This window comes from Triticum aestivum, chromosome 3D (genome assembly GCF_018294505.1).
Source record: "Triticum aestivum cultivar Chinese Spring chromosome 3D, IWGSC CS RefSeq v2.1, whole genome shotgun sequence".
NCBI lineage: Eukaryota > Viridiplantae > Streptophyta > Magnoliopsida > Poales > Poaceae > Triticum > Triticum aestivum.
This window is the reverse complement of record NC_057802.1, coordinates 299,398,817-299,426,726: the sequence shown is the minus strand read 5'-3', so window position 1 is coordinate 299,426,726 and position 27,910 is coordinate 299,398,817. Positions and strand designations below refer to the sequence as shown.

Genomic DNA, 27,910 nt, shown 5'->3' with positions numbered 1-27,910 from the left:
CATGGGAGTGGTGGCGCTATGCATGGCAATAAAGTATCCCCGATCCTCCCTCCTCTCACGGCGATCTTGGTATCGGCGTTGATGGATCAGTGGGAGTTTGGTTTGGTGCTGCAGCGGCGGCAGGAGTAGCACCTCTGGCTGTTTGGGCTCTCGGTTCTTTGGCTTCGGATCCGGCGACCATGACCTCGTCTCCGAGATGTTTGGCAGTGATGACTTCCCGTCCGCGTGATTCTTGAAGGTTCGCCGCAATCTGGCAGCGGGGTTGCCGGAGCGGCTACGACGGCACGCCATCGGACCATCTTGGAGGTTGGAGAAGTGTGACATCACAGGGACCTGATTGCAGTTTCTTTCTTTTTCATGGGTGTCTTGTACTGCTGGTTTGTGCTTAATTGATCCTAGTGTTTTTTTTAAATCCAGGTCAAGTTAATGGGTCCCTTTACCCCGTCAAAAAAGTTAGTTAATGGAACCCATTTCCTCCGGAAAAAAAAGATAACGGACGGAATGCCCGCAGAAAAATCAAGTGTTGATGACGGCTAGCGATTGGCACTAGATCACCACGAGCCATCCGATGCACCCAACTTTGCGCCGCCTTGTTAACGGACGGGCATGATCGCTTTTGCAAACCCCTCGGTATCACACACTCACGCCCTAAAACCACCAGGCATCATCACCTCACCACCCATCCCGCCCCGATACGAGAGAGGGAGGAGAGAGAGAGAGAGAGTGGGGACGGGTGTGCTGAGAGCCTGAGACATGGCCCCCACCGCCCTCCTCCTCCTCGTCCTCGCCGTCGCCGCCCTCCACGCCCCCGCCGCCAACGCCGCGTTGTCCCAGGAGCCACCAGCGACCCCGTGCGCGGCGGCCATCGTGTCCTTCTCGCCGTGCCTGGCGCACGTCGCGGTGGTGGCGCCGCCCGCCCTGCCCTCGCCCGCGCCCACCAGCGCCTGCTGCGCGGCGTTCCTGCGCGCCGTTTCCGCCGGGGACGGCGAAGGCGGCGGAGGGGAGGGATGCCTCTGCCACCTGCTCCGCGACCCGCTCCTCCTCGGCTTCCCCGTCGACGCCGCGCGCCTCGGCGCTCTCCTCCCCACCTGCGCCTCCGCGAAAACCTCCGCCGCCACGGCCGTCGAGGCCGAGGCCCTCTTCGCCGACAAGTGCCGAGGTGAGAAATCTGTCCCTTCGTGCTCCCTATTTATGCTCGTGCAATATGTATGCTCCGATCAATTCTCGTGCGCCATATGCGCGTGCTGTCGCGTTCCTGTTGTTGATCGCCGACCGAAACAAATTTTACTCTGCAAAGTCCTAACTACTGTTGTTCTCATTATCCTCGTACAACTACTTTCGTAATGGTTGGTTGTAATGCGGATTACTGACGAGCTCTGGATGCTACTAGGGATATTAGTACTTGCATTTCTGAACTAGTGGATGGGGGAGAAAGCGGGATTTTTCTTTTGTGGCCCAGACTTACTTCTGCATTTTTGCTGCGATTTGTCATGATTACCGTTCAGTTAAGCAGTTTGCTGGGTTGCCTGTTTGATAGTAGTAATTTCACAAAATATTGGCGATATTTATAAATAGCTAAGGGCTTCGTTACTTGGTGGTTTCTCTCAAAGAGTTCACAAAAGTCAATCATTAAATTCAATTAAGGGGGCAAGTATTAGTAGTACTGGCTAACTCCATTTGCCATTTGCCAATTGAAACAGAGCTCAAGTCACTGCCTGAGATGCATTTTACACCTCCATCGCCACCTCCCGCACCAAAACTTTCTCCAGGTAAATGTTCTGCTGCTTGTCTAATGATTCCATAGCTCGTCAAAAAAAAAATGATTCCATAAATCTGTGCCCAGTAATGCTATTTCGGATTTCGGTTGAATGAACCAATTGGCATTTGGGCAGACATGTCATATTTCTTTCCTCCCAAATGAAACTTGAACTTGTTTTATCTTGTGGTGCTCCATCCATTTCGTGCTCTATGCCGCAACTGTACAGGTTGAAATGATAGTAGAACATCTAATTTTGCATCGGATACTCTCTGCAGCCTCTGTTCTGTTTCTACTAATTGCAGGATCGAGTCTGTCTTTGTGATACTATCTGCTTTGCGTGCACTGCTCTTTTAGGTTGCAGCTGCACCTTCTATTTTGTTCACCTGAGCATTCCATTTTGGTCGACTGAACACCGCAAGTCCTGAATATCTTTCTTGAATCGTCGGTCGTACTTCGTGTGCACTAGTTAAACTGCTGTGTATGCCCTTGCAGCTGCCGTTCCAGAACCAGCGTCCCCGACTCCGAAGATGGAGGAGCATTCGACCTCGACGACGTCCATGTCGGATGATCGGTCGGGATCTGATGCCTTGTGTGCCTGCCGGGTCTTCCTTGTGGCCTTGGTCTTGGGAGCAGCAGTCTTGATCACGCTGCAGTTCTGATGGATGTTCGACCTCGCTCTTGAAAGGTCTTTGCCCTCGCTCTTGATACAATACTTGTGCGATTTTTTTTTAGAAAAGGAGGACGACCCCTGGCCTCTCTGCATCTGGACGATGCATACGGCCATTTTATTAATTATATTGGTATACCTGAGAACTCTTCCTGATCAGTGCAGTTTGTTCCGTGCGCATTTTGATGACCTGACAGCGCAAGTAATTGTTATCCGGTGACATAATCGTATAATTTCAAACATGGTACAGATTTATACAATGCAGTTTAGTTTCTCTTGCGATTTATTACTTTCTGTGAATCTGCATGCCATTCTCTTGCGCTCGCTGAGAGAGACGGAGAACTCACTGGAATTTATTTTCACTATACAAATATGCGCATTTGCACCACACGCACGAACAAATTCAAAGTTCAACATCAGTCGCATTTTTCTTTCAGAGTTACACATTTGAAATGAAGGGGAAAAAAATGAACAGGAGTAGCATCGTCAGCGGAATGAAGCATTACATACAAATTGGTTGCTGATCAGGTTCAGTCTGTGGACTGAATGTTTTCTGGGTACATTATATGAGCAATGTCAGTAGCCCTGCTGCCACGATCGAGGAGGCGAGGAATATGGAGGATATTCCACGACAGAGCTTCCGGTGGGCGGTGGACGGGTTGAACATGCTGTCACGCGGGTACATCTGCCCCGGCGTCCCCACTATGCCAAACACCGGCGCCGGCTGCACGTACGGGTACTCGTACGGCTCAGCCGGCGGTGGAAGGTAGTACACGGGCGTTGGTTCCGGCTCCGACGGCGGTGGGTAGTAGTAGTACACTGGCGTCGGCACAGGCTCCGGCGGAGGCGGGCAGTGCTGTGGCTTCGGCTCTGGCTTCGGCTCCGGCTGTGGCTCAGGCTCCGGCTCAGGCTCTGGTTCCGGCTGTGGCTCAGGCTCAGGCTGAGGCTTGGGCTTTGGCTCTGGCCGTGGCTCTGGCTCTGGTTCCGGCTGTGGCTCAGGCTCAGGCTGAGGCTTTGGCTTTGGCTCTGGCCGTGGCTCTGGCTCGGACGGTGGCGGGTAAGGGGCTGGGTGGTGCGACGGCATTGCCGGTGGCAGAGGGTGCGGATCCAGGTCGCAGACGCACATGAGGCACTTGCACTTGTCGTCCGTTGGTATGCCCATTGCAGGGGACACAACAACCAAAGACATGGATAGCAAGGCTATCATCATCCGGAGGGGCAGCATTTGTGTCAGATTGCTAACAGGCAGATCTCAACTAGTCTCAGTAGGCCGTGAATCCAACATCGCCTTATATATGAACTGGATTACCAAGCCTTAGTTGCTGGTGCATATCCTAAATTGGTATTGGTATGCTGGTGCAACTGCTGCTAATTTCTAGGGTTTATGTGTGATACACGCTCTGTTTCTGCAAAGCTAGGGACCCAACCGAACCACATATTAGTGCCATTTTTTTTATGGAAAAGGTAATGTAATCTGTTGGTTACGTTCACGCATCATTCGGCTTGGCAGAACCAGATAACAAGCGGGTGGACAAGCAGGTTCTAGATGAAAAACACGTACTCTTTACTGATTTTTTGTTTGTGCCAACTCCAACACGTGTCAGCGTGGTTGCTGTCAACTAGAAAACAGTGCAAAACATCACGTCTTCACTTCTGATTCTCATCTATGTACACCTACGATCTATCTAAGAAAAACTAACAATGGAGATCCTTTCGAGTTGCTGTCAACTAGAAATATCTACCGTCTTCTTTGTTCCGCTCATCCAGTGGGTTGATGTACCGGCTCCTGCTGTGTGCATCGCTAGAGCGCACGACGTTCCCTGTGAATAGCTCTCCCAGTCTCTGCAATTCAGTGTCTTCACGCCGGTGATCCTTGTAACCAGGATCGTACACCCACGGACGCATGAACAGATCGCGCGGGTGCTTAGCAGCCGGAGAAAGCCGTTTGGCTGAAGCATGCCGAGCTGCCGAACCCCTGAGGCCGTACGCGGGAGGGGGGTCGACGCTGCTGCTGCGCTCCGCCGCTGGGTGCGCTGAACCGCGTCGACGAACTGGTGCTGCTGAAGAAGCTGCTTGGTGGTGGCGGTTGGGGGGAGCTGAAATCCTGCATCATCCCGTCAAGCATGGATTGGAGTTCGCCCAGGGAATACACGGGCTCCTGCACCAAGTCAAGAGGGGGGGTTGTCAGTGATAGCTTCAGCCTTTCAGGCATGCAGCAGAACCAGTTTCTCAAGACATTCGGTTTGATCTACATGGATTTACGAAACTGTGGAAACAAGAAATGCTGGCGGTGGCATGCAACTCAATTTTTTCTTACAAAAATATCACGGTTGTTGTAGATTCTTCACGATTGTCATGATTGTTCTAGATCCTAACGTTTTTTTTTTTGTTTCCATAGTGACATCATTTCCCCTGAAGTTTATCTTCAGTCAGAAGGAAATAGGAGAACTGATTTACAGTTCAGACATACCAAACTTAAAGTAAGTAGACGAGTTGGGTTCAAACTCTAAAATCTCCACACTACAAGAAGCGAATCAAAGTTTGGCATGCATGATGAACATTAGTTCATTAATACGTACATACCTCTCTACCAACGGTGGCCATGAGCGAGAGCATCTCCTGAAGGAAATCATGGAAGCCCTGACAATGCAACACCGGAAACTCCGAGTTAATTAACGCCCATGGTCAATACGAATACGATACGAGCACGAGTAGCTCATTATTACGAGAAGCAAAATCATCAATCAATTACCTCGACCTCTTCTTGGTCGTCGTCGAGGGGGTCGTACATCCCGGCGTCATAGAGCTCCCTCCGCTTCTGATCCGACAACACTGCACGAGACCGACATTTCAAACGTTAACAAAAGCACCCAATGCACCTATATGGAACATATATGTAGAAAGAGAATAAGTACCCTGGTATGCCTCGTGTATCTTCTGGAACCTTCCCTTGGCTTCCTCCGCGATCGCCGGATCCACACGGCCATTGGCAATCTTATCCGGGTGCCACCTCTGCGCCATTACGGATCATCATAAGATAAACGTCAAACTCTGCTTCTACCGCTCAAACCGGAAGCACCCGTTAAAGAGATTGCTACTCACCATGGCGAGGCGGTGGTACGCGGCGCGTATCTCGGCGGCGGACGCGCCTGGGTGGACGCCGAGCACGGCGTAGTAGGAGGACTGGTGGTACTGCGATGGCGGCTGCATCCTCTCGTCTTCACTGCCTCGATCAAGCTACAAACAATCTCGTGATCTCGCGCTGGGGCGTTAGGGGTTCCTGCTACCGGTGTTCCGATGGCGACCTGAGACGAGACGGGGAGAGACAGCGAGGCGTCGGAAAGGAGGGGCGGGAGCGCGGCGTATATAAAGGCGCTGGGCTAAGTGCGGGAAAAGGAAAATATCCGCGTGGCCACCGAGGTGGTAGGAGGAGAGGAAAGGAGGAGATGATAGGCGAAGCATTGCGAAGTTTGAAGCCAGGTTGGGCTTGGGCGCCCCGCCCAGCGCGGGAAAATATCTCGCGTCGTGAAGCTTCTGGAGCGGCCGACCGTCGCCACCTCATGCTTCCCTCGTTCCTCGCGTGCGGACGGGGCCAAGATATTTTCTGCTGCCTCCAGTTTCTGTGGCTGCCGGTGCCGGTGGCCCCACATCGAGATACCGACCTATGTCCGGCGTGGTTTTGATCCGGTGGGACCCGGCGTGTGCATATGTGTCTCTCCAACTTTTTTTTGAGCTGCGCAGCTCAATGTTTCGTGCAAACACGACTGCTCTGACACCAACACGATATTTCCTTCTGGTTACTTCTTCGTGACTGGCTAAATATCAGAAACCTGCTTGAGACAAATTTTTTCTTCACTAATACACATAGCAGCGTATCATTTTTTTTCTGGACGTAGCAGCGTATCATTGCATTGATAGAGGATGAAGAGAGTACATGGTAGCAGCACAGCCACGTACACAAGAATGGCGAGGCCATGGCGCCGGAATGAGCAGAAGACAGGGGTTGCTCAGCCCCCAAACCTAAAAGTTTAGGTTACAGGAGAGATAGATGTGTTCATTCCTCGATTCCGCAAAAAAAAAAGATGTGTTCATTCCTCGAGCTCCTGCCACGGCCCAGGAGTGAGCTTCATCTTTGATTGCCACGATAAGAGAGGAAGATGATGGTGCGATTTTGTCAAAGATGACGGCGTTTTGTTGCCACCAAAGGGACCAAGCCGTGAGTGAGGCGACGGTGGCCACCCCGCGTCGCCGTGATGCCGGTGTATCTAGAAGAGCCAAGGAGAGCCAGTTGAAGAAGCTTACAGAGCCATCCGATCGGCGGACCAGCAGTGGTTCAGGGAGGCGAGCCAAATGAAAAATTGCACCGAAGTTGGAGCACCGGTCTGCCAGGCCAGACGCCAGAACTCTGAGGCAATGGAGCCATGAAAGAGCGTGCTGTAGCATGAGGAAGCCGAGTAGATACCATTGTCAGTCCAGCGCCAGCGGATCGAGTCGGGCCGAGGGGATAGGCCAACGTGTTTGAGACGACGCCAGAGCTCCACGTATTCCATTGTGGCGGCCGGCCCCACCGCGCCCTGGATGTCAGCGATCCAATGACGATCAGCAAGTTCCTGAGCAACTGTGCGAGAGCGTCTAGCTCTGCAGGTCACGAGAGACACCAGGGAGGGAGCGGTGTCGGTGATAGATCCCCCGTCAAGCCATGGGTCGACCCAAAAACGGCAGGAGGTGTCATCGTCAATCGTCCAAATCGTGGATGCTCAGAAGAACTGGAGTACCTCAGGGTCAGGGGGGTTGGAAGTGAGCCCATGGTCTAGAAGGGTCAGTAGCTTGGAGCCAAAGCCATCTGACGCGGAGAGAGATCCCGGTGCGGTGGAGATCACGGATTCCCAGGCCGCCTAGGTCGAGGGGGCGACAGACTCTCGCCCAGCTAACCAAGCATGATCCAGCGTGCGCATCCTTACGACCACGCCAGAGGAAGTCACGGAGGATACGGTTGGCCTTCTTGAGAATAGTGGGGGAAAGATCCATGGCAAGGAGGAGATGCACTGGCATGGCGTTCAAAACCTGTTGCACCAAGGCCAGACGCTCGCCGCGATTGAGGAGGGATGCCTTCCAGGTAGCGGGCTTGCACGAGAGCTTTTCGGTGAGCGGCTTCAAATGGGAGGTCGGCACCTTCCGGATGGAAAGGAGAAGGCCAAGGTACTGGATCGGGAATGCCGCGACAGGACACGCGAGCATCAAGCCAATAGAGTTCGAGATGGCGTCGGAGCATTGTATCGGCGCGGCGAGGCAACAACAAGAACAATAACAACAACATCAAAGCCCTTAGTCCCCAAACAAGCTAGGCTAGAGGTGAAACCCATAAGATCTCGTGACCAACTCATGGCTCTAGCACATGGATAGCAAGCTTCCACGCACCCCTGTCCATAGCAAGTTCTTTGGTGATACTCCAATCCTTCAAGTCTCTCTTAACAGACTCCTCCCATGCCAAATTCGGTCTACCCCGGCCTCTCTTGACATTCTCTGCATGCTTTAGCCGTCCGTTATGCACTGGAGCTTCTAGAGGCCTGCGCTGAATATGCCCAAACCATCTCAGACGATGTTGGCACGGCGAGGCACTTGGCAAAATTGGTGCGTAGGCCGAAGGCTGCCCCAAAGAGATCCAACAACCTAGTGATCATGGAGAGCTTAGAGGCCTCAGGGTGGCAAAATATTACCACATCATCGACGAATAGAGAAACGCTAGAAGTAGTGTGCCGATGCGTTAGTCGTTTGATAATCCCGGACTGGACAACGAACTAGAGAAGGGTGTTGAGAGTGTCGATGATCAATGCAAAGAGCATCGGGGAGATGGGGCCCCCCTGTCTGAGGCCTTGTCCATGGGTGTCGGTGTAAAATCCGGCAGACCTCGGGGTAGGGAGTCCCAAGTTGTGGATCTCGGATCGGTGGTAACAGGAACAAGGGAGACGATGTTTACCTAGCGTCGGGCCCTCTTGATGGAGGTAAAACTCTACGTCATGCTCTTGTTTCTATTGATGTAGATGTATCAAGTACAAGCTTGATCTACCTCGAGATCGTAAGTTGTGTTCTAACCCTAGGTCTAGGTGAATGTAATTGTGATTCGGTCCCCTCTACGGGCAAAACCCCTTCGCTTATATACACGCCACGTAGGGTATCTAGGGTTACATGGTCGGTATCCAAGGGGATCGCATGGAGGCGGCAGGAGATGTCTTGGAGTATATGTCAAGTCTTTGGCAGATGCAGTCTTGATCACGTCCAGGCGTGTAGCTTCGGAGTCCACCCAATGGAGAATGAGGCCCACAGGACCAGCCCAAGGACCACGGGCCGACTCGGTTGGCACCCCTTAGTCCAGGACACGTCAGTAGCCCCCGAACTGGTCTTCTATGCCGAGGACGACTTCCTTGATGTAAATGGCTTCGGATCCGAAGTCCTTGGCTTGGAAGATGAGTTCCCCTTCTCTGGCAATTTGAGATTCCTTCCCCTTAAAGGGTACTATGGACCACCCCTCAAAGGAGTAGCGCTCCCCAACCATGTCCTAGCCGAATTCTCTCAACGCCCGAAGATGCGAGGTTACTTAACCACGAAGGCCAGACGCATAGGTGTGAACCGTATTTTATAGTATGGCAACTTTATCTAAGCGGCACTACCCATGACTGGTCGTGCAGTTACTGCTCACCGGAATCCTGGCCTGAGGCAATCTTCTCATTGGTACATCTCATCAAAATGGAGATCGTGCCCGTTTTCTTAGGGATATCATTAAGATTTTGTTTCTCCCCGTACGCGCAACGACATCTTTTGCGAGGAGTGGCGATTTCACCAGCGTGACAGAGGGACTCTTGGCCTTTCACCAGCCTATAAGAGTAAAAAGATAGCAACGGCCAGAAGTACGCTCTCATTTCCCTCGCCCGCTGCCTCCCAAGCTCCAACACTCAGATCCAATCTCGCCTTCCTCCTTCGTAGCGCATTCCAGTCTCCGTCGCAGCAGTGGCCGACCCCAAACCTTAAGGGGCATTGGGCTGGTTCCTCCGTTACGGAGGGGACCAACCTCGAGCTGCGCAGCGCGGGTTACATCCCCACTCAGGTTGACACCCATGCATCAAACCCAAAACAACGGGTACCCGCTCCCAACCCAGTGGAGAGGGTGGTTTTCGCCCCCCACCTCGTCAGAGGTCTGGGGTTCCCACTGCACCCCTTCATGCGCAGGGTCATGTTCTACTACGGGCTAGATTTCCATCATCTAGCCCCAAATTCCATCCTCCACCTTGCCTCCTTCATTACGGTTTGCGAGGCCTTCCTCCACATTGAGCCACACTTCGGCCTATGGCTGAAGATCTTTGGCGTCAAGCCAAAGTCTAGCAGCTCCAAGCTCGCGGAGTGTGGAGGTGCCATGATCAGCAAGAACCAGAAGGTTGGCAGGTTTAAAGGCACCTTCATAGAGACCGTCAAGGAGTGGCAGCGCGAGTGGTTTTACATCACTGAACCGCTTGCTGTTGGCCATGCTGAGGTCCCGGCGTTTTCGGCCGGGACTCCCAGGAAGCTCATGTCCTGGAAGAAGAAGGGTCTTGCCTGGGGGAACTGATAACCCACAAGTATAGGGGATCAATTGTAGCCTTCCTCGATAAGTAAGAGTGTCGAACCCAACGAGGAGCTAAAGGTAGAATTTATATTCCCTTCAAGTTCTATTGACCATCGATACAACTCTACGCGCACTTAACATTTGTTTTACCTATAACAAGTATGAAACTAGAAGTATGTGTGATAGGATAGGTTTGCAAGATAATGAAGAACACGTACATAAAAGCTAGGGGCTGTTTAGATAAAGAAACAATTAAGTTAGTTTTAGTAGAGAGCTTTTTGTCACAAGAAAGTTATTTGTCCCTAGGCAATCTATAACTAGACCGGTAATCATTATTGCAATTTTATATGAGGGAGAGGCATGAGCTAACATACTTTCTCTACTTGGATCATATGCACTTATGATTGGAACTCTAGCAAGCATCCGCAACTACCAAAAATCATTAAGGTAAAACCCAACCATAGCATTAAGTATCAAGTCCTCTTTACTCCCATATGCAACAGCCCCCTTACTCGGGTATAAGCTTCTGTCACTCTCGCCACCCACTATAAGAGAATCATGAACATATTGCAACACCCTACATCGGGAATCCCTCACGCTTGCACGACACAGAGGGCACCATAGGACAACACCAAAATAAAACATACAACTCAAACCAATCACGATCATCAATCAACCCATAGGACAAAACAGATCTACTCAAACATCATATGATAACCATATATCATTGAATAATAATATATATTGTTGAGAACCATGTTTAAGTAGAGATTACAGCAGGGAGAAGAGGTGTTACACCGCTGCAGAGAGGGGGATAAAGTTGGTGTTGATGGTAGCGAGGTTGTTGGTGTAGATCGTCGTCACGATCCTTGCCCTGGCGGCGTTCCGGCACCACTGGGAAAGGGGGGAGAGAGCCCCCCTCCTCCTTCTTCTTCCTTGACCTCCCGCTAGATGGGAGGAGGGTTTTCCCTCGGGTCCTTGGCCTCCATGGCGGGGGAGGGGCGGGAGCCCCTCCAAGATTGGATCTATCTCTCTGTTTCTTCTGTTTAGCGACCCTGTTTTCTAGCCTTTCACCGTTTCTTAAATTCCCGAAGATCCGTAACACTGATTGGGCTTAAATTTTGAGGGAATATTCTCCAGGATATTATCTTTCTTGCGACGAAAGAAGGGCTCCAACCGCCTTACGAGGTGGCCAAAAGCCCTAGGGGTGCACCTACCCCCTGGGGCGCGCCCTATGAGCTTGTGGGGCATGTGGACCACCTCTCACGCTGATTCTTCTTCCCAAAAATCACATATATTCCAAAAAAAATCCGTAAATTCTTATTGCGTTTGAACTTCGTTTGATATGGGTATTCTGCGAAACAAAAAAATATGCAACAAACAGCAACTGGCACTGGGCACTGGATCAATATGTTAGTCCCAAAAATAATATGAAATGTTGCCAAAAGTATATGTAAGTTGAAGAATATTGGCATGAAACAATAAAAGAATATAGATACGACGGAGGCGTATCAGCATCCCCAAGCTTAATTCCTGCTCGTCCTCGAGTTGGTAAATGGTAAAAAGATAATTTTTGATGTGGAATGCTACCTAGCATAATCTTGATCATATAATCTAATCATGGCATGAATATTTAGACATGTTACAGTTTTCAGGGTAGACCATTCAACCCAAATTTATTGATTCGACCCAAGGGGAGCCAAAGAATATTTGCAAGTATTAGCAGTTGAGCTGTCAATTCAACCACACCTGGAGAACTAAATATCTGTAGCAGAGTGATCAGTAGCACAATAATATGATAGTTTGATAGCAGTGGTAACAATAGCAATAGTAACGGTAACAGTAACACTAGTAGTTTTGTAGCAATTGTAACAGCAGCATCAACAACACTAGTAGTAACTTAGCAAAGATCAATATGCGGAAGTCGTAGGCATTGGATCAGTGATGGATAATTGTGTTGGATAACATTCATCATATAACAGTCACAACCTAGAGTGACATGGAACTAGCTCCAATTCATCAATGTAATGTAGGCATGTATTTCGTATATAGTCATACGTGCTTGCGATAAGAACTTGCATGACATCTTTTGTCCTACCCTCCCGTGGCAGCCGGGTCCATAAGGAAACTAAGGGATATTATTAAGGCCTCCTTTTAATAGAGAACCCGAACAAAACATTAACACATAGCAAATACATGAACTCCTCAAACTACAGTAATCACCGGAAAGAATCCCAATTATTGTCACCTTGGGGTATGCGGATCATAACACGTAATAGGTGCGTATAACTTGCAAGATAGGATCAAGAACACAAATATATTCATGAAAACATAAAGGTTTCAGATCTAAAATCATGGTACTCGGGCCCTAGTGACAAGCATTAAGCACAACAAAGTCATAGCAACATCAATCTCAAAACATAGTGGATACTAGGGATCAAGCCCTAACAAATTGACTCGATTACCTAGTAAATCTCATCCAACTCCATCACCGTCCAGCAAGCCTATGAAGAAATTACCCACTCCCAGTGGTGAGCATCATGAAATTGGTGATGAAGAATGGTTGGTGGTGATGATGGCGACGAATCCCCTCTCCGGAGCCCCGAACGGACTCCAGAACTAGCCTCCCGATGAAGAACACGAGGTGGCGGCGGCTCCGTATCATAAAACGCGATGAAACTTCTCTTATTTTTTTCTCGGGGAATAGGAATTTGTAGACTTGAGATTAGGGTCAGCGGAGACACGTGGGCCCCACAAGGCACCAGGGCGCGCCCAGGTGGCTTGTGGGTCACTGGTGACTCCTCTCCTATGGTTCTTCGCTCTAGTATTTTGTTTTATTCCATAAAAATCTCCAAAAAGTTTTGTCAATTCCAAGAACTTTTATTTCTGCACAAAAACAACACCATGGTAGTTCTAGTGAAAACAACGTCAGTTCGGGTTAGTTTCAATCAAATCATGCAAATTAGAGTCCAAAACAAGAGCAAAAGTGTTTGGAAAAGTAGATATGATGGAGACGTATCAAGTAACATCCACCCAAACATAACTAGTCTTAGAATGAAAACAAGTCCTAGCCAGAAAGTGTGCCAGCCTGTTTGCTTCCCTGGGACAGTGATTGAAAGAGATTGATGAAATACCATGACCCAAGTGAAAGCAATCAGCAACTAACACTGAATTAGGTCCTCGAATATCCATCTTTCTGTTGCATGCATCCATCAGTTCCAAACAGTCGGATTCCACTTCTACTTTTGAACATCCCATATCAGGTATCATTTGGAGCTATCTCCGTAATGCTAGTATGTCAGCAGCCTGTTCATTGTATGAATGATCAAATGTTTCAGAAGCTCCCGCAATTGCCTCCCCCGGCAGTTACACAGGATCGCCGCTACTGCACCCACACCATCCTCGAAGAAACACGCATCAGTATTTAACTTGTATGACCCCGACTGTGGTTTTTGCTATGTATTTTTCGGGATCAAAACATTCTGCTTCGGCAGGGGTGTATATTCTCATTCTACCTGGATTTGGTATTATTAGTCATATCTTATCGACCTTTTCAAGAAAACTGGTCTTCGGGTATCTAGGCATGGCTTATGCCACGATAAGTATAGGTGTTCTTGGATTTCTAGTTTGGGCTCATCATATGTTTACTTTGTGCTTAGACGTTGATATGCGTGCCTACTTCACTGCGGCTGCCATGATCATAGTTGTGCCCATAGGAATCAAAATCTTTGCTTGGATCGCTACATGTGGAGAGGTTCGATGCAATACAAAACAACCTTCCTTTATCGGAATCTATTCACAATTAGGATAGATAAAGTGCTACTTAAATCCACTTAGTAGTTGAAACTCGGAGAGACAGAGAGAGTCCTCTCTCATACTTGCCAATTCCAAGGCTGACCAACAAGGGAATTGGCAGGAACCAACCTTATTTGCCCCTCGAAAGAGTGAGTCTACTTAGCAAACTGGCAGGACGCAGAGATCGATTAAACAATATGCATATAGAGATTTGATGGTTGACCGCCGCCACCCTTGTCCTGCCCTGGCCGGGGAGGCAAAGGAGATTGCTATTGTCACCATTTCTCCCCGTGTATGTGAAAGAGAAAAAGTGACACACTTTTTGGATTTTTGGTCTGTGGCTGGTCGGGCCAAAGAATGGGAGTCAGCTTCCTTAAGTCTGTTCTTCCTCGGTAGCTCTGTGGTAGAGCGGTCGGCTGTTAAATGACTGGTCGTAGGTTAACTGTGATCGCTTAAATAGAAAAAGCTGAACTAGCGGCCTGCTTAGTTGACTCACCCTTCACGGCTTCCCGACGTTCCCACCAAATATACCATGCAGCTACCGCAAACCATTTCCTGTAAGCCCAATCGTCTAGGTACCGGTGATTTTCTTTGCGGCAGTCGCAAGATCTCCTCCATCACCACAGATCCTGATCGATCACTTTTTAGGGTTGTATCCACTACTTCATTCACACCCAATGACTCCCAGACTTTGCGAGCTCGTGCCCAAGTGAATACTAAGTGCCAGATATCTTTAGGCCCCTCTGGACACAAAGGGCACTCGGGACTAACCTTAATATGTTGATTCTGCAATATGGACTTCCCTAGAACCACTCCATGTAGTGCTCGCCGAACAAAAAAATTGACTTTACTCAGTACATGTAGCTTCCACAGGACATCCCAAACCGAATTATCTCTAGATGTTTGTGGTTGCTCTCGGCCCAATCTTGCTCCAAATTAATGCTCCCATTCAATATAGTACGCAGATCTCACTGAAAAGAAAAACGACTTTACGGCATGCCATGCTACAAAGTCCTCCGACAAGTGTCCAAACAATGGGATTTCCATAATTCTTTCTGCATCTACTGGCAGAAAGATGCTTCTGGTAAGAGCTTCATCCCATGAATGGGTGGCTGGGTCAATAAGATCTTCCACTTTCTCAAAAAGAGCTTGGGCCCTTCTGGTTAGAACCTTTCTTGTAGGGCTCTTTGATATCTATGGATCATTCTTGGATATTTATTTGAGATCCTGTACCCACTCTCCAAATATTACCCCTCTTGAAAGTTTGTAAACCAGCCACATTGCTCTGCCATGTGAAGGATGATTCCTTCTTTGTCCCTGCACTTAATAAGTTGTCGTCTGTATAGTTCTTAGCTCTAAGTACCTTTGCACACAACTTATCCAGATGAGTAATAAGTCTCCAACTTTGTTTTGAAAGCATGGCAAGATTGAAAGCTTCCAAATCATGAAAACCAATACCACCTTTGCATTTGGGTAAACACATTCGCCACCGTGCAAACCAATGCATCATCCCATGCTCTTCTGTGTCCCCCACCAGAGACTAGCCATGGCATCTGTGATATCTTTGCAAACCTTCTTTGGGATCTTGAAAACTGCCATGGAAAAAACAGGGATGGATTGGATTACAGCTTTCAATAAAATTTCCTTACCACCCATAGGCAATATTTTTTCCTTCCAACCTTTCAGACGGTTTATAATTCTTTCAACCAAATATTCAAAGCTTTCACTTTTCTCAAGACCAATCATAGATGGCAAACCTAGATATCTATCTGATATAGCTTCGGTCATAATATTCAGTTCTGCACATACTTGAGCTTTCACCTCCACACCAACATTTGGACTAAAGTATATGCTACACTTTCCATCACTAACCAATTGGCTCGAACTTGCACAATATTCATCCAACACCTGTCTCAATGAGGTTGCATTAGTCTATCTGCTCTCATAAGGATTAGGGAATCATCAGCAAATAATAAATGGGAAACTAATGGTGCATTTCTGCACACCCTAACACCTTCAATGACACAAACCTTCTCTTTTTGAGCCAACGCACTTTACAAGCCTTCTGCACAAATCAAGAAATATATGGTGATAAAGGGTCCCCCTGACGGAGTCCCCTGGGAGGCCCAAAATCTTCCGTCTCCTGGTCATTAAATCTCACCTTGTACTTCACTGAAGTCACACATGCCATAAGCAAGTCAACAATGTTTCTGTGAAAACCCAATTGCGCTGGCATTCTTTCTAGAAACTTCCATTCAACACGATCATAAGCTTTTTGCATGTCCAACTTAACAACACAATATCCAACCTTCCCTTTCTTCTTATTCTTTACTGTATGCAGGCTCTCATATGCCAGAAGGATGTTATCTGTGATAAGTCTACCTGGTACAAAAGCACTGTGTACAAGAGATATAATACCAACTAAAAAGATTTGAGTCTGAAAGCTATCATTTTTGAAATGACCTTGTATAGAACATTATAAAGGCTAATGGGCCTATATTGGTGATCATTTCAGGCTCATCTACCTTGGAATAAGGATGATCATAGTATCATTACAACCATCAGGTATCACTTTATTATAGATAGCATTAAGAACTTCTGTGGTCAACGCATCGCCAAGTATATGCCAACACTTTTTGAAGAAAACGGCATGTAATCCATCTGTGTCTGGTGCCTCCATGTCACCTATTGAGAATAGTGATTTTTTCACCTCCTCTGTGGAATAGGGCTTCATCATCTCCTCATTTATCTCAGTAGTAACACGAGGTATCACCTTTGCAGCAAGGCTTGGGTTTGGCTCATCAATTTCCATGGTAAAAAGTCCCGCAAAATATTGTGAAACTAAAGGGTTCAAATAAGTTGTACCTTCTCTCCACACTCCATGGTTGTCCCTTAATTTATTGATTTGCTTTCGCAAACAATGAGCAGATGCAAAATTATGAAAATATGAGGTATTCCGATCCCCATAACTCAACCTATTTATTCTACTTCTCTGCGCCCGGTATAGCTCTTCATGTTGCAGCAATCATTCAATCTCATTAGCAAGTTCCTTCTGCCTAGCCAGGTTCTCAGGCGATAGGACATCACGGGTGACCGTCTCTAGTTCACGTTGAATCTGTTTCAGTTTTTTTGTCGAGTTTCACAACACTGTTTTGTCCCAATGGTGCAAGGGCTTATGGACGTGTGAGAGTCTGCCTGCCAAGTCTAATGGACCATGTGGACTTGCAGCCTGCCACGCCTCCAGCACAACCTCGTTGATAATTGCTTCTTTGAGCCAGCGAGCTTCAAACCTCATAATTTTTGGTCCAAATGCCTCTTGTGGTACACTCATATATAGAAACAAGTAGTGGCCGGTGATCAAACTTGTGATATTCAAGATGCTCCACTATTGCTGTTGGAAATAAGTTATTCCATTCTTCATTAGACACCGTCCTATCCAAGCATTCTCTCATCAAACCATGGTGCCATGTAAATCTGTCCCCAACGTAGCCAACATCAGTTAAGTTCCAGTCATCTAATGCCTTTGTGAAAGAAATCATAAACTGATTTGGCCTGGGATTACCGCCTTCCTTCTCAAAATTATACATGGTCTCATTCATGTCACCCACCACCATCCAAGGGATATTCATCATCACATGCAACTCTCGCAGTCATTGCCATGTTAGGTGTTTATCAGCCCATTTAGGTTCACCATATATACATGCCAGCCGCCAGAAATTATCCCTGCCGCTACCAACAAAAACATCAATGAAGTTCTCTGTTTTATATCGTAATGAAATTGGCACCTCCTTCTTCCACAGAATTAAGTCACCACTCCGGCCATTGCTCTGGACAAAATACTTATGATCCATCTAAAGGCGTCGATGCATGCACTCCGCAGGGTATTCATCTAGATGTGTCTCTATTAGAAACAAATGTCAGGAGTCCTCCGCTTCTGCACACTCAGAAGCGCCCTTACTGTGGCGGCCTGTTGCAAGCCGCGACAATGCGAACTTAATATTTTCATCGCTCCGGTCAACCTGGTAATAGGAGCTACGTCCCTGATATGTCTCTATCGTATCTACTTTTCCTAACGATTTTGCTCTTGTTTAGGACTCTAATTTGCATGATTTGAATGAAACTAACCCGGACTGACGTTGTTTTCAGCAGAACTACCATGGTGTTGTTTTTGTGCAGAAATAAAAGTTCTCGGATTCAGACAAAACTTTTTGGAGAATTATTTCAGAATATATAAAAATGAGGGGGTGCCATGGCTGGCCAAGATACACCATGGCGCGTCAGCCCCTCGAGGTGCACCCTGGTGGGTTGTGGTCACCTCGTGGCCCCCTGACCCTAATTCCAACTCCATAAATACCTATTTTCAAAGAAGAAAATAGGAGAGGAAGTTTCATTGTGTTTCACAATACGGAGCCGCCGCCACCTCTTGTTCTTCATCGGAAGGCCAAATCTGGAGCCCGTTCGGGGCTCTGGAGAGGGGAATCTTCGGTCTTCGTCATCACCTACCCTCCTTCATCACCAATTCCATGATTCTCCCCATTGGGAGTGAAAAATTCCTTCGTAGGCTTGCTGGTCGGTGAGGAGATGGATGAGATTGATCATGTAATCGAGTTAGTTTTGTTAGGGCTTGATCCCTACTATCGACTATGTTCTGAGATTGATGTTGTTATGACTTTGCTATGCTTAATGCTTGTCACTAGGGCCCGAGTGCCATGATTTCAGATCTGAACCATTTATGTTTTCACCATTATATCTATGTTCTAGATCCGATCTTGCAAGTCATATTCACCTGTTACGAGTTATGATCCATAAACCCCAGTGTGACAGTAATTGGGATACTTTCCGATGATGACCGTAGTTTGATGAGTTCATGTATTCACTATGTGTTAATGCTTTATTCCGGTTCTCTATTAAAAGGAGGCATTAATATCCCTTAGTTTCCTTATGGACCCCGCTGCCATGGGTGGGTAGGATGAAAGATGTCATGCAAGTTCTTTTCCATAAGCACGTATGACTATTTACGGAATACATGCCTACATTATATTTATGAACTAGAGCTAGTTCTGTGTCGCCCTAGGTTATGACTATTATATGATGAATATCATCCAACAAATTCACTGATCCAATGCCTACGATTTTTCCACATATTGTTCTTGCTAAGATATTATTGCTATTGCTACTGTTACAAAATTGTTACTCATGTTACCGTTACCACTACTACTATTACCACTACTATCAAAACTATCATATTACTATGCTACTGATCACTTTGCTGCATATATTTAATCTCCAGGTGTGGTTGAATTTACAACTCAACTGCTAATACTTACAAATATTCTTTGGCCCCCCTTGTGCCGAATCTATAAATTTGGGTTGAATACTCTACCCTCCAAAACTGTTGCGATCCCCTATACTTGTGGGTTATCAAGACCTTTTTTCTGGCGCCGTTGCCGGGGAGCAAACTTGGAACATCACCACTAAGACATGATTATTATCTGAGTCACTTGGGATTTTTATCTGTTTATCACTATGAATAATCTGAAGGATACCAAAACCAAGATTTTCCCCCTCTAAGACGAGGGGAGCTAAGGAATTGCCATCAAGCTCTACACTTGATTCACCTTCTATTTTGAGTAAACTTGGAACATCACCACATGCTGTTAATCCTGATATGTCGCAAGTTACTGATGACGCTACTTTCGCTATGAATGATACTCATGATGATGCTAGTACCTTGCTTGATGATAATGTGCCACTAGGTGAATTTCTTGATGAAAAAATTGCTACAGCTAAAGATATTGAGATTGCTGAAACTGATGAAATTATTGAAACTGATGAAGTACTTGAAACTGGAGATCTTGAAACACCTATTAGACCTAGCTCTCCTAGATTTGAAATGCCTAAGATACCTGAAGGTTATGTTATGGATGAGGAGATATCTAGAGACTTTCTTGCTTGGAACGATAGAGATGATCTTAAGAAATTATTATGCAAACTGAAGGAAAAATCTTTGAATGCTAGAATGAAATGTGATCCTAAGTTTTCTACTTCACCTATCTTTGTTACCGATAAGGATTATGAATTCTCTATCGACCCAGAGCTAATTACTTTGGTTGAATCTGATCCTTTTCATGGCTATGAAACTGAAACTTTAGTGGCACATCTTTCTAAATTAAATGATATAGCCACTCTTTTTGCTCATGATGAGAAAATTCGCTATTACTATATCCTCAAATTATTTTCGTTCTCATTAAAGGGTGATGCTAACATATGGTACAATGCTTTTGCTCCTAGTTGTGTGCGTAGTCCCCAAGATATGATTTAATACTTATCTGAAAAATATTTTCCTGCTCATAAGAAAACAAGCTACCTTACAAGAAATATTTAACTTTGAGCAAATTGAAGAAGAGAGTCTCCAACAAGCTTGGGGGAGGCTTCTCCAATTGCTTAATGCTTTGCCTGATCATCCTCTTAAGAAAAATGAAATACTTGATATCTTCTATAATGGACTAACCGATGCTTCTAGAGACTTCCTAGATAGTTGTGCTAGTTGTGTTTTCAGGGAACGAACTGTTGAACAAGCTGAAGAATTATTGAATAATATATTGAAGAATTATGATGATTGGACTCTTCCTGAACCACCGCCTAAACCCACTCCAAAGAAGAGAGGTATTTTATTTCTCAGTCCTGAAGATATGCAAGAGGCAAAGAAACGTAAGAAGGAAAAATGTATTAAAGTTGAAGATGTTAAGAATTTACCACCTATTGAAGAAATACATGGACTTGATACACCACAACCATAGGTGGTAGAGGTAAATTATTTCATAAAGTTTGATGAAAGTGACATCCCTTACAATAAACATCCTAGTCAATGCTTGTATGAATTTGATAACTATATTAGAAAACAAGATCCCTTCAATGCAAATGTTATGAAACAATTGAAATACAACTATGATATGATTGCTCGCTTGAGTGACTTGTTATTTTGAATAACTAATGATGTCAGAGGTGTAGGAAAACATGCCTCTATGGTTCAAACCCAGTTAGAAAAAGTTGCTAAATCTCAAAGGGAATTTCTTAATGAAATGAATAATGATATGAATGACTATGTTGTTAGAGTAGCAACTAGAGGAGGCAAAATGACTCAGGAACCACTCTATCCTGAGGGGCACCCTAAAAGAATTGAACAAGACTATCAAAGAATTAACACTGATGCACGTAGTCCTTCTAAAAATAAAAATAAAAAGAAAAATGATAGGACTTTGCATACCTCTAGTGAACCTGAGAAAGAAAAACCTCCTGAAGATAGTAATGATGTCTCTATCTCTGATGCTGAAACTCAATCTGGTAATGAACATTCACCTAGTGATAATGAAAATGATAATGATGATGTTCATGAAGACACCCAACCAGACAATGATAAAGAACCAGATAATGATGTGGAAATAGAACCTGCTGTTGATCTTGATAACCCACAACCTAAAAATAAAAGATATGACAAAAGAGAGTTTGTTGCTAGAAAACATGGTAAGGAAAGAGAACCATGGGTTCAGAAACCCATGCCCTTTCCACCTAAACCTACTAAGAAAAAAGATGATGAAGAATTTGAACACTTTGCTGAAATTCTTAGGCCAGTCTTTTTGCGTACTCGCTTGACGAATATTTTAAAGACGCCCCCTTATGCAAAATACATGAAAGACATCATCACTAATAAGAGAAAAATACCTAAAGCTGAAATCTCCACCATGCTTGCTAACTATTCTTTTAAGGATGGAGTACCTAAAAAACTTGGAGATCCAGGAATGCCAACTATACTGTGCTCCATCAAAAGAAATTATGTCAAAACTGCTTTGTGTGATTTAGGAGCTGGTATTAGTGTTATGCCTTTCTCTTTATATAGAAGACTTGATTTGAATAAACTCACACCTACAGAGATATCATTGCAAATGGCTGATAAATCAACTGCCATACCTATCGGTATTGTGAGGATGTGCCCGTTGTTGTTGCAAATGTTACTATCTTAACAGACTTTGTTATACTTGAGATTCCCGAGGACGCCAACATGTCGATTATCCTTGGTAGACCCTTTTTTAATAATGTAGGGGCTGTTATTGATTACAATAAAAGCAATGTCACTTTTCATATCAATGATAATGAGCATATGGTGCACTTTTCGAAGAAACAATTCCAGGTGAATGGTATTAATGTTATTGAAAAATCTCCAACACTCACTATTGGAAGTTTTAAACTACCTCTACCTACTGCCAAAAAGAAATATGACATACTTATTGTAGGGGATATTCACATCCCCGTTGAGGTAACTTAGTGTTTTACGGAAGTTCTTCGGTTTCATGCTAATCGAAAGTGGTTGTTATAAGACTTGATCAACCTTTTTAATGGATCATTTTTTAGAAGTATGAAGTCGGTGAATTTAGTGAGCACAACTTTCTGTCCTTACCTTTTGTTTTCTATTTTTCTTAGTTAAATAAAATAAAATGCTATGTTTAGTGTGTCTGCTGAATTTTCTATGCAATAAAAAAGTGCTCAAAAATAAAAGTTCTCATAATGTTCTGAAATTTTAACACGATTTTTTTCTGATTATTTTCGAATTTTTGGTGCAAATAACATCAGAGGGGGGTTCACCTGGTGTCCACAAGACACCAGGGCGTGCCAGCAACCCCAGGCGCACCCTGGTGGGTTGTGGTCCCCACGTGGGTCCCCTCACTTATCCCTTTAGCCCATGTCATCTCCTACCTCCGGAAGAAATCACCATAGCTCTCTCTCTCTCTCGTGTTCCTGCTCTCAAACCTGCGGATGTCGATCTCTTTGCTCGAAGCTCCGTTTCCAAAACTATTTTGGGGGATTGCTACTTTGTATGTGACTCCTCCATTGCTCCAATTAGTTTTTTCTTTAGTGGTTTATATTTTGAATAATTAGCTACTCTTGGTGCTACTGTAGATGGGCTTGCATGTTGAATTCTTAGAGTTCCAAGTGGTTTGAATGCTTAATATAGCCTCTATGCATCCTTATGAGTAGTTGCTATCAATCTTATGAAGTTTTGTTGAAAAGAAATTTGTGGACTAAAATTTTCAGAACCTTATTAATAGGAATAAGATGAGTTTCTTTAGGAAGTTTTCTTACAAGAAGAATGCTAAGGGAGTCATTGGGGAATCATCGGGCAATGACCTCAACACTCCGAGAACAGTGGAGGTGCGGCCGTGCGAATGGCCGCATAATGCCTTCATGGAAGGGTTGGGTTCCATCAAGAGTTCGCCCAATTCATTGCAAATGTTGGGCCGACTGACTTCCTCGTCGCTGAGTGTGACCAACAACACCTACTTGCAAATTCCTTTGTGCAAAATTTTCATTTTCTGAGTAGGAACAATCCCCCTGAGGTGCAGTTTAATTTATACGCTGAAACCCGGTAGATACCGCTCACTCACTTTTGTGAATATGTTTGATCCCTTCTGATGGGGAATTACGGGATCCTAGACCGACAGAGTTTGAGGACTTTCTCCACACTTTGACAGTGGGGGATGAGAGAGGCGTGCCAGGCGCCACTCCACTAGTTTGCAGTTTTCCTCCTGTACATTACTTTGCTTTGTTCATCGCGAAGTGTTTAACTGCTAGGGAGAAGGTCGGTGCACTTAGTGCCCCCGACCTCGCTATTTTACGCCATGCACTACACAATGATCACACCTTTAGCCTAGGGGCTATTATTGCACGCCGTCTGCACCTTAACAGAACCAAGGGAAAAATTCGTGGTGGTTGAGGGAGTCCTGGACTAAGGGGTCCTCGGACGTTCGGCCTGTTGGACATGGGCTGGATTAATGGGTCGTGAAGATACAAGACCGAAGACTTTACCCGTGTCCGGATAGGACTCTCCTTGGCGTGGAAGGCAAGCTTGGCGATCAAATATGAAGATTCCCTTTCTCTGTAACCGACTTTGTACAACCCTAGACCCCTCCGGTGTCTATATAAACCGGAGGGCTTAGTCCGGATTGGGAGATAGTCATACAGGCTAGACTTCTAGGGTTTTAGCCATTACAATCTCGTGGTAGATCAACTCTTGTAATACTCATATTTATCAAGATCAATCAAGTAGGAAGTAGGTATTACCTCCATAGAGAGGGCCCGAACCTGGGTAAACATTGTGTGCCCCGTCTCCTGTTACCATCGACCTTAGACGCACAGTTTGGGACCCCCTACCCAAGATCCGCCAGTTTTGACACCGACATTGGTGCTTTCATTGAGAGTTCCACCGTGCCGTCCCCAAAAGGTTTGATGGCCCCTTCAATCATTCACAACAATTCTATCCAAGGAGAGGTCTTCCTCCCCGGACAGATCTTCGTGTTCGGCGGCTTCGCACTTCGGGCCAACTCGCTTGGCCATCTGGAGCAGATCGATAGCTACGCCCCTGGCCGTCAGGTCAGATTCGGGAGCTTGAACTACGTCGCGGATCTCCGCGAAGACTTGATCTTCAACGGATTCGAGACCACGGCAGTCGCTCCCCGTCACCACGATGAACATGACTTAAATTTGTCATCGGGCCATACCCAGGAAATTGCACGTGTAACCGCTCTGGCCTTAGATCTGGAGCAGATCGCGCCATCCGAGGACGGGAAGCTCAACCCCGCCACGGAAGCCGCAGATTCCGCGGCATTGGAGCCGCACACAGACCTAACCTCGGGTGATGTCTGTGTCACCGGAACCTCAGACTCGTTTCTGGCTATAAGTTCTGAACCATGTGTCCGCGTATGTCGAGCAGGATCGGTCATCCATCACCGAATTCAGCGCCGCGGACATCTTCCGGCACTCGCCTTTAGGCGACGTGCTGAACTCATTAAAAAATCTATCCTTAGCGGGGGACTCACAACCGAACTATATCCTGTTCGAACTGGAGGCTGATGACGGGGAATTTCGCTTCCCACCCTCCACCCACTACATAGCCACTTTCGAGGACTTAACCGACGTGCTCGATTACGGCTCCGAAGACATCGACGGTATGGACGACGATGCAGATGAGGAGCATGGCCAAAACCCGCCGTTTACCGAACGTCGGACGGTCACTTCTTCCTACAACGTGTACGTGGTGGATATACCTAAAAAACCTAACGACGATGACAAAGAAGATCCAGTCGAGGATAAACCTCCTGGGACACAGCCTAAGCGCCGGCGTCAGCGGCGCTACTCTAAGTCACGTCGTGCAAAAGATAACAATACCGGCACCGAAGAAAATAATACTCCGAACGACGCCGAAGACAATGAAGACCCTGTAGAGGCGACTTCCGAACAGGAGGAACAGGAAAACAGGCAAGTTAGCCCTGATGAGCAGGCCATACACAACGACTCGGAGGACAGTAATTATCTTCCGCTCTTCGAGGATGAGGTGAGCCTCGGCAACGAGGATTTCATCGTGCCTGAGGAACCTCTAGAGCAGGAGCGCTTCAAGCGCCAGCAAATAGCCACTGCAAGGAGCCTGAAAAAGAAGCAGCAGCAGCTTCAAGCTGACCAAGATCTGCTCAACGACAGATGGACTGATGTCCTGGCGGCCGAAGAATACGGCCTCAAGCGCCCAGCCAAGAGTTACCCGAAGCGCAAATTGCTACCTCAGTTCGATGAGGAGGCGCCGGAGCCCGTACCTCCCTTGCGCAACGCGGCCGACCGACCACCACGCGGTCAGGACAATGCGGCTGACCGACTACCACATGGTCGGGATAAAGCGGCACCTCAAGCCGAACAGCAGCCCGCCCCACCTCAACGTAAAAACAGAGATAAAACAGCTCGGGGATATACATATGAACTTCGGCAGGACCTGGATAGTAGAGCAGGACATACAAGATCGATCTACGGATCGCGAGGACGTACCTCGACACGCGACGACGACTATCTATTCGGACGTGACAAACCTAGTCACGCCCGGGCCGAAAACCACAGACGGACTCCATCAGAGCTACGTCGCGATGTGGCCCGATATAGAGGCTCCGCACACCCTCTTTGCTTCACTGACAAAGTAATGGATCATGAATTCCCAGAAGGGTTTAAACCCGTAAATATTGAATCATATGATGGAACAACTGATCCCGCGGTTTGGATCAAGGATTTTATTCTCCACATCCATATGGCCCGCGAAGATGACCTTCACGCCATCAAATACCTCCCACTCAAACTCAAAGGGCCAGCTCGGCACTGGTTAAACAGTCTGCCTGAAAATTCCATTAGCAGCTGGGAGGACTTGGAAGACGCCTTCCGCGACAACTTCCAAGGAACATATGTCCGGCACCAGATGCCGATGATTTAAGTCACATAGTTCAACAGCCTGGAGAGTCAGCCAGGAAATTCTGGACTAGGTTCCTAACTAAAAAGAACCAGATCGTCGACTGTCCGGATGCCGAAGCCCTAGCGGCCTTTAAACATACCATCCATGATGAATGGCTCGCCCGCCACCTCGGACAGGAAAAGTCGAAGTCCATGGCAGCCCTCACGGCACTCATGATCCGCTTTTGTGCCAGTGAGGATAGTTGGCTGGCCTGTAGCAAAAACACAGCAAGTGAAACGGGCACCACTGAGGCCAAAAATAGCAACGGCAAGCTCCGCCGCAGCAGACACAAACGCCGAAGCAATGGTGACAACACCGATGACACGATAGTCAACGCCGGATTCAGTGGCTCCAAGTCCGGTCAGCGGAAGAAGCCATATAAAAGAAACAATCAGGGACCATCCAGCTTGGACCGCATACTCGACCGTCCGTGCCAGATCCATGGCACCCCAAACAAACCAGCCAATCATACCAACAGAGATTGTTGGGTTTTTAAACAGGCCGGCAAGTTAAACGCCGAGAACAAGGAAAAGGGATCGCAAAGCGAGGATGATGACGAGGAGTCCCGGCAACCGAACACTAGGGTACAGATGTCAGGACCCCGATTCCACGTCACATCGATCTAGCCGGTAACACCTGATATCACTTTGCGGCCTCACGCACGGTATTCCCACGGGTGTCGCCTTACCATGGCCCGGGACCGTTTGCGCCTTTTGGCTCACATATATGATAGTGTCGCTAGCATCCATATGACAGAGAACCCGGGCCGACATGACTAGTCGTGAACCCAAAGTGGCACGAACTTATGGGGACAGGCATACATGAATCAACATCGAGCATGTCGGTCAGCAGCGTGCGAATCCGGGCTGTAGCACTGGGCTAACAGGACTCCGAGAACCCGGGCTATAGAAGGCTAGGCAGGACTCTGGATGTCACCGCGTGACATTTCCCCGAAGGGGCAGACACAGGAACGAAGTGAATCACATGCCGGCCAGTGAATTGTTCCGGAGCAGTAGTGCTGGGCTAGCAGGACTCCGGTGAACCGGGCTGTAGCGGAGTACTATGGCTCATGGAAGCACAAGACTACATTTCCCCATAAGAGAGGCTACCAAGGATAAACAACTAGGTTGTCGGATCCCACACACACCAAGCATTTCAATCATACACACAATATGCTCGATATGTGTAAATACAACATGGCATCACAACATAACTCTACGACTCAAGTATTTATTCATTAGGCTCCGAGGAGCGAGATATTACAAACATTGGTCTCATGACCCAACATTCAGAGCATACAAGTCAAAGCACATGCGGAAGCTTAACATGTCTGAGTACAGACATCTACAAATGAAAAAGGCTGAGAAGCCTGACTATCTACCAGATCCTGCCGAGGGCACAAGATCGTAGCTGAGGTATCAAGCTAAACGTCGAAGTCCACACGAAACTACTAGCGACACTAACATCTCTCTGCAAAACATAAACTAGGCAAACGTGAGTACAAATGTACCCAGCAAGACTTACATCAGAACTAACTACATATGCATCGGTATCAACAAAGGGGGTAGCGGAGTTTAACTGCAGCAAGCCAGCTTTGACTCAGTGGCTAACCTGAACTACGACTGCAAGCAACTCTTTTGAGGTGGCGCACACGAGTCCACATATTCACCATATCAATACACCACTATGGATCCGCTCCCGTCTCCCTACGAGAAGGCCATCCATAGCACTCACGCTTATCTTGCGAGTTTTAGAGTATCCACTTTCACTTGTCTA

The 27,910-nt window shown here is 46.8% G+C and overlaps 3 protein-coding genes across 3 annotated transcripts; 1 reads left to right on the top strand and 2 right to left on the bottom strand.

The window, feature by feature from the left end:
* Positions 1-657: 657 nt before the first annotated feature.
* LOC123078533 (non-specific lipid transfer protein GPI-anchored 25) lies at positions 658-2,712 on the top strand. The gene is made up of 3 exons (XM_044501070.1): positions 658-1,159; positions 1,701-1,769; positions 2,252-2,712. The coding sequence occupies exons 1-3, from the start codon at positions 754-756 to the stop codon at positions 2,416-2,418; spliced, it is 642 nt and encodes a 213-aa protein (XP_044357005.1). The 5' UTR covers positions 658-753; the 3' UTR covers positions 2,419-2,712.
* A 116-nt stretch (positions 2,713-2,828) lies between these two features.
* On the bottom strand, positions 2,829-3,839 carry LOC123078530 (protein TsetseEP-like). The gene has a single exon (XM_044501068.1). It carries the CDS (start codon positions 3,649-3,651, stop codon positions 2,989-2,991), a length of 663 nt encoding a protein of 220 aa, XP_044357003.1. The 5' UTR covers positions 3,652-3,839; the 3' UTR covers positions 2,829-2,988.
* A 130-nt stretch (positions 3,840-3,969) lies between these two features.
* On the bottom strand, positions 3,970-5,853 carry LOC123078532 (dnaJ homolog subfamily B member 7). Its single transcript, XM_044501069.1, has 5 exons — positions 5,529-5,853; positions 5,342-5,438; positions 5,179-5,258; positions 5,010-5,066; positions 3,970-4,584 (listed from the first exon to the last, which is right to left on the bottom strand). The coding sequence occupies exons 1-5, from the start codon at positions 5,634-5,636 to the stop codon at positions 4,351-4,353; spliced, it is 576 nt and encodes a 191-aa protein (XP_044357004.1). The 5' UTR covers positions 5,637-5,853; the 3' UTR covers positions 3,970-4,350.
* Between the last annotated feature and the right edge of the window lie 22,057 nt (positions 5,854-27,910).

Coding starts and splice junctions, on each gene's coding strand:
- LOC123078533 (XM_044501070.1), top strand. CDS start 754: ATGGCCCCCACCGCCCTCCTCCTCCTCGTCCTCGCCGTCGCCGCCCTC. Junction 1,160..1,700: donor CTTCGCCGACAAGTGCCGAG/GTGAGAAATCTG, acceptor CAATTGAAACAG/AGCTCAAGTCACTGCCTGAG. Junction 1,770..2,251: donor CGCACCAAAACTTTCTCCAG/GTAAATGTTCTG, acceptor ATGCCCTTGCAG/CTGCCGTTCCAGAACCAGCG.
- LOC123078532 (XM_044501069.1), bottom strand. CDS start 5,636: ATGCAGCCGCCATCGCAGTACCACCAGTCCTCCTACTACGCCGTGCTC. Junction 5,439..5,528: donor CGTACCACCGCCTCGCCATG/GTGAGTAGCAAT, acceptor GTAATGGCGCAG/AGGTGGCACCCGGATAAGAT. Junction 5,067..5,178: donor ACGACCAAGAAGAGGTCGAG/GTAATTGATTGA, acceptor TTGCATTGTCAG/GGCTTCCATGATTTCCTTCA.
- LOC123078530 (XM_044501068.1), bottom strand. CDS start 3,651: ATGCTGCCCCTCCGGATGATGATAGCCTTGCTATCCATGTCTTTGGTT.